Genomic DNA, 15,805 nt, shown 5'->3' with positions numbered 1-15,805 from the left:
TAATGTAAGTTAGTCAACCAAATAATCGGATCTGCAGTAAGTTGCCCGCCGTGGTTTTCCCAAAACTGATTTCAGTGGTTATATCTCTGTAAGACTTGTGTTTTTTAATGCCGTTTAAGTTTTGTACAAGAACAAAATGTCAAACATTTTCACAAAGACAGACAGTTTCTTGCCAATACAAAATTAGCGCACTCTAACTCATTGTTTCTTAAATTCAGTTTCACCGTGTTGCGGGAAATTATGCTGCGGCCCAAGACGGTGCTTCGAGATGGACATGTTCGACCACAAGGGCACCTCAGTGATTCACCTCACTCGGCCCCTGAGATGCGCACAATGCTGTTGCTTTTGCTGCCTCCAGGTGAGTGTCTAAACTGCGAAAGGACGCTAGACTGTGAAGAAATAGACAGAAGAAAATAGTTTCTGTAGGGGCACTTCGTGTAGCATCTATGGACGAAAACTGCAATTGAGTCATAGCGACACACCTAAACCATCATGATTAATGCGGTAGTGGTTCCTAGTGTGCGGATGCCTTGTTGGGTCAATGTAAATAAGCTCTGACGTTTCCCTTGTACTATGCTGGCCACTGCTGCATGGAACAATGTCGCCAGAATCGAAAGTCGTCTCGCATGGCTTTATATTTGAGCTTGACGTGATTTCACGTAAACGGCGCACTCCACGAAGAGCGATTATATACATGCGTACTAGTATAGTTCTGAATGGTGGCTTTGGGTTTTCTTTCCAAAGTTGCCCTTGTCGCCAGAGATGAACGGGCTCACAGCCACGCGAACAAATTTACTTGGCGTATAAAATTCAGAGATCACGGGGAATCGGTCATATCCACTTAATGATGTAGGTCTGGAGGGCGGCCACGGCGGAAGCACGAATAGCGTTCACGCGGACTTGGTGTAACCCAGGGCAGGTCTACATAGGATACATCCCATGCACGTCTGGTATGGAGTAATCACAGAATGGCCAAGTGGAGCCATAAAATCCTATAATGAAGTCTTCGCACCGGGTAGCAATTTGAAGGAACTGGTAGATGCTGGCCGCACGACCGTTGGTCGGTTAGGACATCGCTTTTGGTCTCAATAGTTTCTGGGCATTGAACCAAAACTTAAATTTGAGCACTGAACCCCGGCGTCCCTCCGTATCTTCCTCAAGCATTTTGTGTGACTCTACACAGACTTCGGCTTTGCAGACCTTCGTCACCGGTTTGCGCAGCGTCGCCTCGTTAGCCCTAACCACCATGCACTGCGCAGGTAATTGCGCTGAGGGAATAATGAAGTTGGCTGACTCTTTGACGGTCTATCAACAGCTGAGGATGCCCATCAAGGTGCAGGCCTCATTACAGTTACTGTATTTGCGATGAGTCTCAGAGCTTATTCAACACAAGGGGTGTGATCAAACTGATTTACAGAACTGCAAGAAAAAAAATCTTTGTGCCACCTGTATTCGGGTGCCCTGCGCAAGCGACCTAATTTGATTCTGGCCGGTAATAGTCAGCTCATGGACGATTACGTAGATAGGATAAGGTAAAGCGCCGCCTGCAATATCGTTCGTCGACTTCGTACTATGCATGCAATCACGATGCCTCTATACTGACATCACCCCTACCTCAGTCCAGTTAATGGCTCGGAAATCGATTCCTTACAGCGTTCCCAAGGCAGCTGCCACTGAATTCGATCCATGTTCTGGCCTGATGACTTATCTTACCCGCTGAACCGACCACATTTGTCAGCCAGTGCAAGTTACTGCTTCTGAAAGGAATAGCTGTGGTCTTCCAAGTCGAGGGTTGGACGGAAGCCCGTCTGGTTGAAAAACATGTGGCACTAAAAACAGAGGCAGTGTCTGAAAGAAACTGATAAAAACTAAAAAAAAACATCAAGCAAAAGACCTTTCGTCTTCGCCATGGATGGCTTGTTCACAACAGCCCGAACAAGGCATGCATAGCCTACTGTCTCTTTGTTGTTTTTAATGTTTTTTTTTAGTTTCCTTCAATCGGTTCTCCGTTTTTACTGCAGCTGTGGTCTTCGCGTAACTTTATCTGAGCTTAATTACCGCCCCACGAATACCTGTTCTAGCTTGCCCTTGGTCGGAAAAACACCCACGGGATGGCAGTAAAAATGTTCACCGGGTTCTTCCGAGAAATAAGAAGGATTTACGAAACGAATACGACATGAACGTCGACGACAAAAAAAACAGTTATAATCTGAGGTAGGACGTTGAGATGGGTCACCCACTATGTTTTTGAGTTGCACGTTCGGATTTCCGCCAGGTCTTGAAGCAGCGCATGGCTTGGCATGGCCGGTGCAGTGAAGACTGCTCTCATAGAGAAGCTGCTTCAATTCTGTGCATGTAGCTACACCCGGACAATGATTGATTGATTGTATAGGGTAACGCACCGACGCTACACAGGTGATAAAGCGCTGAAGTGGAAGGTTTCAGATTAATTTTGACAACCTGGGGTTCCTTAACGTGCGCCGAAATCTGGTACACAAGGGCGTTTCTCTGCTTTTCGCCTCCATCAGAAAAGCGGCCGCCGCGGCCGGGAATCGAACTCGCGTTCTTGTGATCACAGCCCAATGTCATAACCACTGAGTCACCATGACGGGGCACGTGGACAATGAACCGACGCCCCTCAGCAAATACTCTTGAGGTGCAAAAAACGGTGGCGGGTGGTCAAATGTGGGCAAGAGCGTACCTGTGGCGAAGAATGAGATCTGGCGAGATATTGGCAACGCACTAGTCGCTGCCTACTGTCATCGTAAGACCGATTCCCCCGAACAGCTTACTCATCAGGCGTGCCTAAAAAAAGGGCACCAGCCGTGCAGAAACATCGCCTAATCAGACCATATGCGGTATAAGTGGATACTGCGGGAACTGAACACCACAATGCCTGCGCCATCACCGCGATTAACGACACCGAAAACCCTACACTCACCTCCCTGAGTGCTCACTCCCTCTACCCAGCCATGGCGGGGGAGGCGGCCATTGTGTCTACATTCTTGCAGATGCCGGCCCCGTCAATCATACTTTCAGATTCTCAAACAGCCATTTGAAATTTCTCTAGCGACCTAACCTCAAAGCAAGCCTTAAATGTTCTGAAACAAAATGCACCCAATGCCCGAGTAGAACTTCTCTGCATTCCGGCATACGCTGGTTTGGAGAAAAATGAGGTTGCTTACAACCCAGCTCGAGGGCTTACGATCGAACCCTAAACCAGCCACGTTACCTTCCACGGGATTAGATCTGCCAGGGACAGACTGGTCACGTAAAATGAAATTACTATCCATTACTACCTCCCCCATTCAGATACAACCCCTCCCATAATAACTCACCCGTTCCACTTAACACATAAGACGTTCTCTCCAGACAACTGACATCCCTAATCCCACAAAAATAACCTTATCTACCCCTCACAATATATCCCCTCGATTTCCCTGCATGCGCTCACCTCGCAACCCTACTCGACATTTTTTGGGTATGCACTAAAGACCCGTTTCCTCGATTCTTTTGAGGCAAAAAGTGTGAGGATGTGCTAGAGAGCTTCAAACTATGAGACCCCTGAACGCCAAATAAAATGTCTCTCTGTTTTTGGTGGTCCCAAAACTCGTTACACTGCTCAACACGTTCACCACACTGCACCTGTATACCCAGTGGCCTGTTCCCAGTCGATCATTTTATCAAGGTGCAGCTCCCATGAAGCGTTGAAATTGAAGCGTAACTTTATAGCAGTCGGGTCATAGACGACAGAGGGAAAAGTCCCGAGCGGCTCGGAATTCCTTCACCCTCGCCGTGTTGTCTCTGCAACTAGAACCACGCGTAAATTGGGGCGCTCACGGAGCTGGAGACCACCGGTGCGAATGCCGATTTATGGAGTGTGATGAAGCGTCGGCGTTCACACTAGATGGCTGCTGCCAATCTACGGAAGAAGTGCCCTTAGGCTGCGGAAGAGGGCGGGGCGGAAAAAGAGGGGTTAGAGGAAGCAGTTCCGAGAACTGCAGCCCTTGTGGAGTAGGTCGAACGACCGTCTCCGACACTCCCAGTCGAGCCCCCGCCCGACGATCCAGCGATGTGCCCTTGGCATAGAACACGAACATCGCAACGTTGTTACGGCGTCGGCCCATGTCCATCTAAAAAGTTATGCTACTGAGCCCCAGGACGTGGGTTCCATTCTCGGCCGCAGCGGGCGCATTTGTGATAGAGACGAAAGGAAGAAAGGCCCGTGAGTTGGAGATTTTGGCGCAAGTAAAGACCCCCGGGTGGTCAAAATTAATCCTCAGCCGTCCACTACGTCGCACCTCATAACTTGTGTAGTTTTGGAGTGTTAAACGCTATAGTCATGGTTCTGCATTTCATTTATCACAACACACAGGCCCCCGTGCACCACCTGACGCTGCCTTCGAAGGCTATCCGGACAACTTATCTGTCTCTATCAATTCGCAGGAGCTGATTGTCCAGGCGCCGCCACGAAACACCATCGCATACGTGAATCAAAACTTCTCGATCTGCTATCCCACCTTTACCATTTACGACCGGAATTACAAGCCAGCGCTTACAATCCTGGGACCCATCTGCACACAAAGCCTGCCTTGCTGCGGTGACGTCAAATTTGAAGTGAGTGAGTTTACTGAGACTACAAAGCGAAAAGAAAGAAACCACTTAACTTATTGCTCTAAAGGATTCCGAAGTGTCCTTTACGCGGTGTAGCTGTTACTGTGCGCATAGGGAATATGGCTACGTACGAAACACCTGTTGTTTCTGTGAATATTGACATAATTAGCAAAATAGAACAAGTTGCATCATTGCCACAATTTGGTTTTTAAGGATATCAAGGCATTAGAAACACTGTGTAGTGCGGCGCAAAATTAGCTACCATTCATTAAAAGGTTGTTATTACTTCTGTGGTGCAGGTTTGAAGAGTTGGATGGAGGCGGTTATTTTTTGTTAAAGGGGCCATGAAGAAAAAAAAGGTGTTCAATACCACGAAACCTGACTTGAGTAATTCACTCAATTGTATTCTGACCACGAAAGTTGTTCTGTAACCATAAAAAACCAAGTATTGGATTTTGAAATATAATGATGCAGTGAGTTATCACGAACGGGACTGATGTCATATGGGTAAGAACTAAAACATGCTTTAAACTGTGCAAACCACCCGCTACCATTCTAGTAATAGAACCAAATAGAACTATCGGCCATACTACAATCTCCCAGTTATATTTCTCGCCATTGGCTTCAATCAGCAGCAGCCAATCGCACGAACAATTTCCTCGTACGTCATAGAGTAACCCCGGAAAGTTGCGGGGGAGTCGCTGCTGTTTCTTATGTTCTCGTTATGTCTATAATTTTTAGCTTGAGATTTGAGCTAGGTGGCGAACCAGTGGAAGTGGTAAGCGAATATATCTACTTAGGCCAAGTTGTGATCCCAGATCCCAACCATGAGGCAGAGATAATTAGATGGATCAGAATGGGGTTGGGTGCATATGGCAGACATTCTCAGATAATGAATAGCAGCCTACCATTGTCGCTGAAGAAGAAAGTGTATGACAGCTGCATCTTACCGATACTCACGTACGGGGCAGAAACCTGGAGGCTCACTAAGAGGGTTAAACTTAAATTGAGAACGACTCAGCGTGCAATGGAGCGGAAAATGATAGGTGTAACATTAAGGGACAAGAAGAGAGCGGAGTGGGCCAGGGAACAAACACGTGTTAAGGACATATTAGTAGAGATTAAGAAAAAGAAATGGACGTGGGCAGGGCGTGTAATGCGAAGGCAAGATAACCGCTGGTCATTAAGGGTAACAGAGTGGATCCCTAGAGAAGGCAAGCGTTGCAGGGGGCGGCAGAAAGTAAATGGGCAGATGAGATTAAAAAGTTTGCGGGGATGAATTGGTCACAGTTGGCACAGGACCGAGGTAATTGGAGCATAATGGGAGAGGCCTTTACCCTGCAGTGGGCGTAGATAGGCTGATGATGATGATGATAATTAGAATCATTGTTACCGCGGCAAAGAAGTACTTCAAATAGGTCAAGCTTGCATTTCGCCTTCACGGTCTATATCTCTAGCACACGTTAATAAAATCATGATACACGTTCTAGCTATTTCGTACACCGGTGGTACCTAAGTTCCCGCGGTTTTCTTGAGCTAAGAGCGATGTCGGCGGTCCGATTTCGTGGCCATGGTGGCTACACTTTTGATAGACATGGAGAGCGTAAACATGCTTGCGAGCGAGATTAAGTGGCGCAATAAAGCGTCTTAAGGGGGTCTAAACTACGACGTATTCACCCAACAGAGCATAGTGTTATGAATGAATGGGCAGGATCGCGCGGAGTGCCATGAGCCGTGCCACTGCTTCTAAACAAACACAACCATTCTATTCAAAACACAATCCAAACTGGCAGGTACGGAAAGCAGAGAAAGTCTATTTACAAAGGTCAGAGAGAACTAGCGAGGCATTGGCCTACTTCAGTCCGCTGGGGCTGGCACGGGGCAGTAGCGTCACGGGGAGACGGGGCGGTGGCTTGGGCGAGTCGATGCGAGGTGGCGCAGTCCGCGAGGCTGCTGAGGTGGCGCTGTCCGCGAGCTCCAAGCCGGCGTTATGGTCCCACGGCGAAGAACGTGGCGGTGCCCATGATGACTAGTGGCGGGAGGAAATAGATGGGCACGTAACGAGGCCTCACTGTCCGCGCTCCGTGTCACCGGCACACCGATTACTCGTGGGCCGGGCCCCAGCTTCTCGCGGCGGCGTCCAGGGCTGTCGTCAGGCCTACACCGCGACGGATCGTAACTTGGAAGGCAGCAGCGGCGACAGACCGCGGGCCTACACCGCGAGGCCGCCGTCCTGCTGTCGTCTTGGCCGATCGCTTCCGAACTCCTTCTTCCGTATCTACGTCTTACAAACGACCTCTTTTCTGGTGGCACCTTCTATTCGGCAAGCGCTACACCACCGGTTCGGCGGATTAACCACCCCACTGCACTGGCCCTACAAGTGCATCGTAACAAGCACACATGTCTAAATTAAACTTAGAAGAAACCAGATGAACACGGAAACAAAGGGCTAAATGTTAACAAAAAATTACTCCCACCTCCCCTCGCGGGAAGCCTGGTGTGATGCGACGCTGAGGGGGGTTCAAGCGCAAGCGGAGAGCAACCGTCGACGAAAGGCCGCCGGAGAGCGGCACACCGGTTATATGCCCAGCGCGCCCGAAGGAGAGGAGACCGCGGAGAGAGTGCCGCGGCTATGACGCAACATAATCCAACACAATCCACTTTAATCCAATCCAATCCAAGCCAAGCCAAACCAAGCCAATCGAATCCAATCCAATGCCCCTCGCGAGAGAGTGTTCGCTATCGGAGAGGAGAGGGGGAGAGTGGATGCGGACAACAACGGACGCACGCGGACAACAACGGACGCACGCAGGAAGGACAGGGCCGCCGGCAAGAGATGCTCTGAACGTCTCATCTAAAAGTGACAGGGACACTGCTGGCCCTGCTTACAGCATACCGCTGAGAACCTGTAGAAAAGAATATGTGGGACAGACAGGCCGGTGCTTGAATGATAGGTCCGGAGAACACGCAGCAATTTCGAAAACGACGGCCACCTCAGGAAATCTGAGTATGCATTGCCGACGGTGAGGATGCAGCGCAAACTTGTTTGATATTGCTATCACAGGAAAAACAAAAACAAGCTGTCGAGAGAATAATAGAAGCCATTATGGTAGACGCAAAAGGCAGTGCGTGCGTGAGCAGCCCGTCAGTACTGCTGACCGAAAAGGAAAGGCTGTACCTCGGGCAGGCATGTGCCAAGACTTAGTTCATCGGGCGTGACAAGGACCCATTTGCGCGATAGCGTTTTTCGGCCTTGAAGGGACAGGTTTGATGCAGCAAGGTATTTATATCTTCATATGTGATAAGCATTCACAACTCGTATATATGTTTGACCTTTGTAATAAACGTTCAGTTACTATTCCACCAGTGTCCCTGTCACTTTGTTGTTAACATTTAGTCCTTTGCTTTCATGTTCAGCTGGTTTCTTCTAAACTAAATATGCAGTAACTAGCCCAGCAACAAACTCTCCTAAATTAAACATTTGGTCTACTCAGGTGGAACAGACTGGCGGAATGGGGGATGACGCGCGTTGAATAATGATCAAATTATGTTCAAGGGAATTCGTGCCCATCACTTGTTTCCTTATTCAGCACAACTCTTTACGGGGAAATCGCAAAATGCTGTGACAGGCTTCCCGCTCGCAGGAAGGCGAAATTTTATGGCGAAAGCTTTAGGAGCCTCATAAAACGCGTAAAGTGGCCGTAGTGGTAGTTGTCGCCGTAGTCGTCTGCGTTAACACAAAAGGTACGAAATGCTGTGAATAAAAAGCAGGTGCCGGTGGGAATTGAGGCTGTGTCGCACACGGCAGCAGCCATGGTCTTTAACCACGCCGTCTACTTTGCAGTCGGGCAGAATTGAACAAAAATTAGCCTTATGGCTTAACCGCGACAGCTACACGTGGCGGCACGTGCGTAGGACTTGTAAACGCGGAGCAGCTGCAACGAGAACTGCGGCGAGTCTTCCTGTAGGATTGATTCACGTCAAAAAAAAGAAACAGAAGTAGCGACAGCAAAAAAAGAGAGCCATTCAGGATTTAGCAGTCAAGAAGTCTACGATAAACACTAGCCTTTTTTCTTCAAACCAGGTAATGAGGCGTTCTTCCGCGAGATTTTTTTTTATTCTAAATAATGAGAAAAGGAGGAAGCACTCCACATATTATTGCACCCGATCGCAGTGTAGTCCAGTGAATGAGGAGGAATATAGGGGGGCGATAACTGGACACTAAACTTTACGTACGAAAGATACAAAGTCGGCAGCGCTCACGTGGCAGGAGTCACAAATTCCAGGCAGGAAAGCGCAGCTCTCAAGCTGTACCACCGAACACCTGAGCTGCACACTACACAGCTCACGGTTTTGTACATGAAAGCCAGACAAAAAAGACTTTGGCTGAGCCAGAACTAATATTTCTGCGTCCTCCTAGGTTACAGTCACTCGTCGTACCCGCTCGGCTACTTTTTTTTTATAAATCTCAGCTACGACCGTCAGTTAGTACCCGATAGTCAAATGGCTTACTTACTCGACCTTGGCTGTGGGGAGAGGAATCACGGCACCTGCTCTACACAGAACACGTGATAAGGAAGACGTTGCTCCTGCGGGCGCCTAGTTAAAGCGTGCAAGTTCCGTTCGTTTATTCTGCTTCTTGTTCGCGGTTATAGCAACAATGATGGAGTAAAGGTCCTTTCCGCAGTGAACAAGAAGCAAATCCGCTGTAATAATGGACTTAAACCATCGTGAGGGTTATGAAGGTTAAAGGAGCCATGAAGAGAAAATGCAAGTTGGCTTTATTCGAAAGATTTCGTGTTTTATAGTGCCCCCAGCGCTTGTCCGGATACAAACGGTGCTTTATTCACTGAGAAATTAAACAATTTAGGTTAAAATTTTGATTTTCCCGCTCAATCGTGCGTTTTCGTGGTCCCAAGTGACATCACAGGAACCGACCGCTCTGCAGCCTAGAGTACCTTCATTCACGCATCCGCCGTACAGGGTAGAGACATGTAACGCTGGCGCCGCCATGTTCGGTTGCTCGCTCGCCGCCGAAGCAAGTCATTCTGTCAAAACCGCGCTAAAATTATCGCCGCAACGCGGTTTACTGAAGAAGTTTGAATCATATTGTCTGTTTCGCGTTGCTAGGTCTCGTGGGAAGCGAAAAGAATAACGCGTTGAGCCCGTTGGCCCAATTGCGGCGGCACGGGACCGTTCAAAGGTTGTCTCCACCCTGTACAGCGGTGTTGGTTTGTTCCCGCGTTTCTTTACGTTCCGTAACCTAGATGGCGCCACCATACCGTGGCAAGCGTTTGGTTTGTTTTTGCATGGTTTTTGCCCGCATTTAAACCTGGCTTGTTTTTGTTCTGGGAGAAAATATTCGTTCCCTGAAACAGTGCTCGCTCGACAAATGGGGTCACGTAAGACACCGTTGCTTGCGTCAATCGGCCAGTGTCGTCTGAGACAACCCCAAGCCCCGTAGTGCTGTGCAGCTAAACCAAAGCATGATGAGCGCAGTACAAACAGCAGAACGCATCAGTACTTCTATGTTTACATGTGCTTTCGTAACTTCCACTGTTTGTCCCATCATTCTTATTGCTTTGTAAAGAATGTGCCCTAAATTTAAGCGCAAATCGCTCGTTCGTCTAGTTTGTAAGCTCTACCTAATTTGCGTCTGCTTCTGCCAGCCTCCGCCAATCGCAGAGCTTAGCTCATGTGACATCACAGGTTCTGTTGCGGGAAATGAGCTGGTGGGTCGCATGACCATTCCCGTTTTTCCTAATTATGTAGCTTATTTGAGCGAACTTTACGTTAAAAGTGGTGTCAGTATGATTCTAACGAGGCAATCTTTTGAATGAACCAAACTTGTGTTTTCTCTTCATGGCTCCTTTAAGTACAGCTTCGCTGCCTTCACGTTTTACGCGTTAGAGTGAGCTTCCTCAATTTTCGTTTTCCTAGCTAATGCCGAAGCTAATTCTGCGTAATATATACGTGGCAAGGATTTTGTTTCTCCGCCTGTCAAGATTATTTTTGACACGGAAAGGTTGTTGAAACGAAAGCTAATAAGTTTTAGTCGCCGTATGCATCCTTCACATGTGTTCCCATGGGTTGGGTTAATCCTCGGCGGCTCAGTCCGTATTGAGGACATGGGGGTGGACAAGAATGGCAGCTGCAGAGGGAAGTGGAGAGGGGAACAAGTGTGGCACCGGCACTGCAGCGGTCCAAGAAGCTTCAAGACGATGCCACTAGCACTTGCACGTCCAGCAGCTGAATACGCAGGGGCACCATGTTTATCAGGGAGTTTTGGGTTGGAGGATATGAAATGCCCTTTTCTGGCATTACACCTTTAAAGAGTGGAGTGACCCCAATTTGTCCAAGCAGGGTGCGCTCAGCAATGTAAAATGGGACAGTAATATGACCAGCATCCTTCCAAGAGTCATATATGACTGTTCAGGTACGACTACTAGGAGGCTAAAAACGGATTACAGACAGTTTGAATTTCAGTTGTTGGGCGTTTGGTCAAATCATTTTCTCGTATCGTGAGGCAGTTCTGTTCTAACGTTGATGGGTCCATACACGAGACGTTAGTGTGACGCGTGCAGCCTGGGCTTGTGCGTCTACTGCTGCTGCCGTGCACGCTAGCCAGATCCCGATAGCAGCATCAGTCATGTAGGAAGCGTGCTCGTTCAATGGTTCGTGTGAAGACAACCAATAGTCAAAACGCAGAAAATTCCACAAACTTGCATGCTTGTTGGCACACATGAGACCATCGCTTGCCCTCCCATCCCAACAGGTGCGCTCCATGAACGGCGTCGTCATAGGCGCTATCACCAAGACGTGGAGTGGGCTGGTCAAGGAATTCTTCACCGATGCTGACAACTTCGGCGTTAGCTTCCCCAAAGACCTGGACGTTCATCTGAAGGCGAGTCTTCTCGCAGCTGCAGTGCTCATCGTAAGCAGCAGCCTTCTCATTTTAATTGTGGCCTTCGCTTGAACCACTCTTCTCAATACGGCAACACGACTCATGCAACTTGACATTAAAATTTCCTTGACTGTGCGTGGCTAATAACCTCTCATGAAAATGTGCAATGACAGCTAAGGCAGGTATGGGTGGCCCTGACGTCCAAATTGGCTATGACACATCCCGAAGTGAGCACTAATGTCGCAGTTTATAGACAACCGCCCGAAGCTTGTACCAGCAGCTTGACCTATTACATTGACAGTGCTTGGCTCGTCGTGTGGCCCAACGTTATGGTCATGAAACGAAGAGGCTGAACATAGAGGTCTGACAACATATCCACTCAGGATTATTGGCCGATGAGGGGATCATAGCTGTTTTATTTATTGCCATTTGGAGCGATGGCAACACATCCGATGTTGACAACACGATGTCAACATAAGCACGTATGGTTTCTCAAACCTACAAAACGTGATGGTCCCACATTGGCCCATTATTAGAGGAAGCTTAGAGACCTCCGTAAGATTTTTTTCTTGCGCATTTCCTTCAGAGTGAGACCATGCCTACTGGTCGTCAGGGTTTGGCCACAACAATGCATCGATATTTCCGACGCTAGAATTAATAAATTTTGAATAAGGCGCTTGGCGACGTCTTGACTTGTCTGATAGTAGTAGAGGAAAAATCCATCTCCGCAACGACGACAACACGTTATAATACTTGCCTTCTATTGGCTTTAAGTAAAAACTGGTTAGACACGACCAGAAGACGCCTTTTTTCAATTGGGAATTCAAAAAAGGCGTCTTTGCATGTTCCGATCTCGATTACGGCTAGGCTGCAAAACGCGCGTCGCGCTGCTTGAATGACTTGAGCAGTTTTTTTTAGGACAACACACCAATTAAGCGACCTCAGAAAGTCTTACCTTACATGCGATTATTCTTGCGCGTCCCACAGTTACCGAATTTCTTTTCTTCGAAGCCTAAATACCTAGGATCCGGGTATTTTTCACCTAGCCTCGGTGGGTTCTGTAGCACGAGGCGTTAGAAAACGAAAGTCTCAGTGTGGTGTGTGTCTCAGTAGTAAGCGCTCACAATTAAAAGTGCTCACCGTTCAAAAACATGAAATATAGCACCAGGCTGTATGTACCATCACTGGGGCATAAATGTTGAGAAGAGTAGTTGCCCAGACACCATTTTTAAGGTGCAAACCTGGTTTGGACCTCAAATCTATGTCGTAGTATACGGATATGCATTGTGAGTGGATTCTTTATCCACAGGCACCATTTATTGTTAACAGAGACACGAAGGTTACGCAATGATTTGCAGCTGGGCGAACCGCATCTATGTTTGAACCGTTGTTTCTTTCTCGGCATTCCAGTCCATGGCGTGTCTATTTTTATTGTTGGCTCATCAGGGTGGTGGCCCCTACGGCCCGACAAATCCCCAGTCTCTGTTTTCAATTTTATACCTGTTCTGTAGTGGAGGATCCGCGTATTGGGTGTATTCCCTCGTAATTCAGCTTCCCACACTGGAATGGCTAATAAATTTTTATTTATAAATTTTCTCTATCGAGTTTTCTCGCCTCTGATGGTGATCACTAGATGCCAGAAACTTCGTCTCACTTTGGAACAAAGGGCGGGGCGAATGCAAGGGTCGCACATTGCTAAATCTCAGAGAAATCTCTATTATCTACCTGAGTATGTACTGGCCATAAAAATGGTGTTTATCGAAAAATAATCTACTCAAACTTGCCTCCAAGAGGTTAGACGCCTACGCGCTAGCATAAAATGAAATCATTCGGCATCAGAGTCAGGACCTGGGTTTCTGCACACCGAGAAAAAGAGGCGGATGGAACCCCAACCATAAACAGAATAAAAAGGAAGTTCTTTAGGAGCCACCCACCTCCCACACAGGAAGTAAGCTAGCAGGCAACCTGCCTTGCAGCCGCAAACTCGTGTTGATGATCTTTCTATCCCCTGCCATAAAAAGTATTAAACGCGAAAGCCAACTTTTGGTTCCTGCTAATCTTGATGTTCTCATTTTCACCACCGGGCGTAACCGGGCCCTAACGGAGTTTTATACACATCGTCACAAACATGTGCATTTTAGGCGCAGCATGACTACATGTACGCTTGCCTTTCCTGCAATGCGTTTTCAGTTCCTCCCGCATCAGTTGAGAGTTTTATTGGAATCCAAGAAAGAAATGACCAGTCTACAAAAAACCGAAAGCTTGGAGGCGTTTCCGTGTATCGCATGAACGTTCTCCGTAGTTCTTCATTTTGTAGCGTAAGCTACACTGGCCGAGGTTGAGCAGTTTCGCGTGGGCTGTGAAGGGCTGTTCTGCGCAAGCGCGAGGAGCATTGCATTGGTTTGGATCGGATCGGATCGGATCGGATTGCCTTCGCTTGGCTTGGCTTTGCTTGCCTTGGCTTGACTTTACTTGGCTTGGCTTGGCTTTGGCTTTGCTTGGATTGGATTGGATTGGATTGTGTTGGATTGAAATCCAATCCAATCGGAGTTCGGGTGTGTAGAGAATTGGGCCTGCACATTCGCCGGTCTGCGCATTCCAGAGGAGTGACGTCATAGCCGCGGCAGACGCACTGGCGCCGGCGCGTGCGTAGCTGTGCGCCTCCTTTGCGCAGTAGCTAAGTCTGACGCTGCGCCGGAGCCGCTTCATAGCCGTTTGGCGTGGCTCCTGGAGAGCCGTGCCGTGCATGCGCGAGGAGCATTGACTGGACTAGATTGGACTGGACCGGACTGGACTGGACTGGACTGGACTGGATTGGATTAGACTAGAGTGGATTGGATTGAATTGGATTGGATTGTATTGGAAATAGTTTTAGCAGCAGTAAGCATAATCAGCTAATCCTAGACAACCAGGAAATTTAAAAATGACCAGCTGAACCTTAGCTCACGCTACATGTACAGTGGCATAGCCGAGCTAAGCCACTGGTAATTTTTTTGGACCTGAAACCTTCCCTAGGAGTTTTTAAGCAAAGCCTTAATACTGTCGTCCAGCGGTTTCGCCGCGGATGCCGAAGTTCACCTTTTGACCGCTGACACATCCCCTCCGACACACCCCTTTAAGTACTTCGCGTTTGACCAGGCCCACTTTCGGCGCTGCGCACAAGGCCCCGTTTTGAGTCGTCCTGCTCAGCTAGCTGCGGCGGCTGCCGTGGTATCGGGCGCTCAGCTGATTGGCACCCTACCAAACCCGCTGCCGCCTACGCATGCGCCGATGGGTCGTCTCGGGCTATGTGGCTCGTCGTCTTCCCGGAGAAGAGGAACACCGCTTTTGTCGCGAATAAAAGCGAGGCGGGCCTCCTCCTGTTAGCGTTGCACGGGAACGAACGGCGTTGTGTCGTAGTGGGCAATAATACCAAAGGTTAAACAAACGAAACCAAGGCTCGATGAAACTAAGCCAAGCTTTGCCTTGCATATCCAAGGTTAGCTGAACTAAGCCGCAGTCATTTTTCAACAACGTTTCGCGCTGTCTCGTTTCCTTGCAGGATTACATGTTCTTCGAGAAGGCCTACGGGCAGTCCGACGACTTGGTGCCTGGCATGGTGGGATAACCCGCTCAGCGGTGATGTCCGATTCCGTGGCTGCGTGCTTGGACTGTCGGGTGTGGGCGAATGATTCCCTGGTGCGATATGGTGGTCCATTCGCTGTGATTCCCACCCAGTGATGGCAACGATTCTCATCGAAATTATCACTAGCGGCCTTCCAAGGCGCATGTTGCACAAATAGCCCAAATTGTGTCTTAAGTACATGTGATTTCATCTGCATATACCTGTTGTCGATCGTGTTCCCTGATGAAAATTGGGGATTTGTATTTGTGATAAAAATTTTCTGTACTAGTGTGTTTGAGGCAGAAAAAAGTGGATAAATACAAAATAAATGCATGAAGCTCAACGAATGTCGCTTCTTCACTTCTTTAATGAAAGTGACATTGCTGACATCGAACAGACAAGACAAAAGTGGAATGAGGAAAACAAGAAAAGGGACAATAAACAGCTAAAAGTGAGTGAAGTCCTATTTGTACTAGGTGAGAAAGAGAAAACAGGCAAGACAATAGTCTTATTCATTTTCCCTTTTATCCAGTAACAAATAGAGTCTCTACACAGAACACACTCACCACTAGCCCGCCAAACAAACACGTGACCGGCAAAACGCGCAATTTTTACGCGAAAAAAGGAACCATCGGCTGCAGGGTGTTTAAAAGGATGTTGATCCACACACAAGGAAGCATCCT

At 48.2% G+C, this 15,805-nt stretch overlaps 1 protein-coding gene across 1 annotated transcript; it reads left to right on the top strand.

Moving 5' to 3' along the window:
- The first annotated feature begins 268 nt into the window (after positions 1–268).
- On the top strand, positions 269–15,125 carry LOC144148631 (phospholipid scramblase 2-like). Its single transcript, XM_077680141.1, has 3 exons — positions 269–358; positions 11,390–11,518; positions 15,060–15,125. Exons 1-3 carry the CDS (start codon positions 269–271, stop codon positions 15,123–15,125), a joined length of 285 nt encoding a protein of 94 aa, XP_077536267.1.
- The last annotated feature ends 680 nt before the right edge of the window (positions 15,126–15,805 follow it).

This window comes from Haemaphysalis longicornis, unplaced genomic scaffold (genome assembly GCF_048455015.1).
Source record: "Haemaphysalis longicornis isolate Haplotype H1 unplaced genomic scaffold, Haemaphysalis longicornis Haplotype H1 scaffold_8, whole genome shotgun sequence".
NCBI classification, from domain to species: Eukaryota; Metazoa; Arthropoda; class Arachnida; order Ixodida; family Ixodidae; genus Haemaphysalis; species Haemaphysalis longicornis.
The sequence above is the reverse complement of the archived record's forward strand: the minus strand, read 5'-3'. Positions and strand labels throughout refer to the sequence as shown.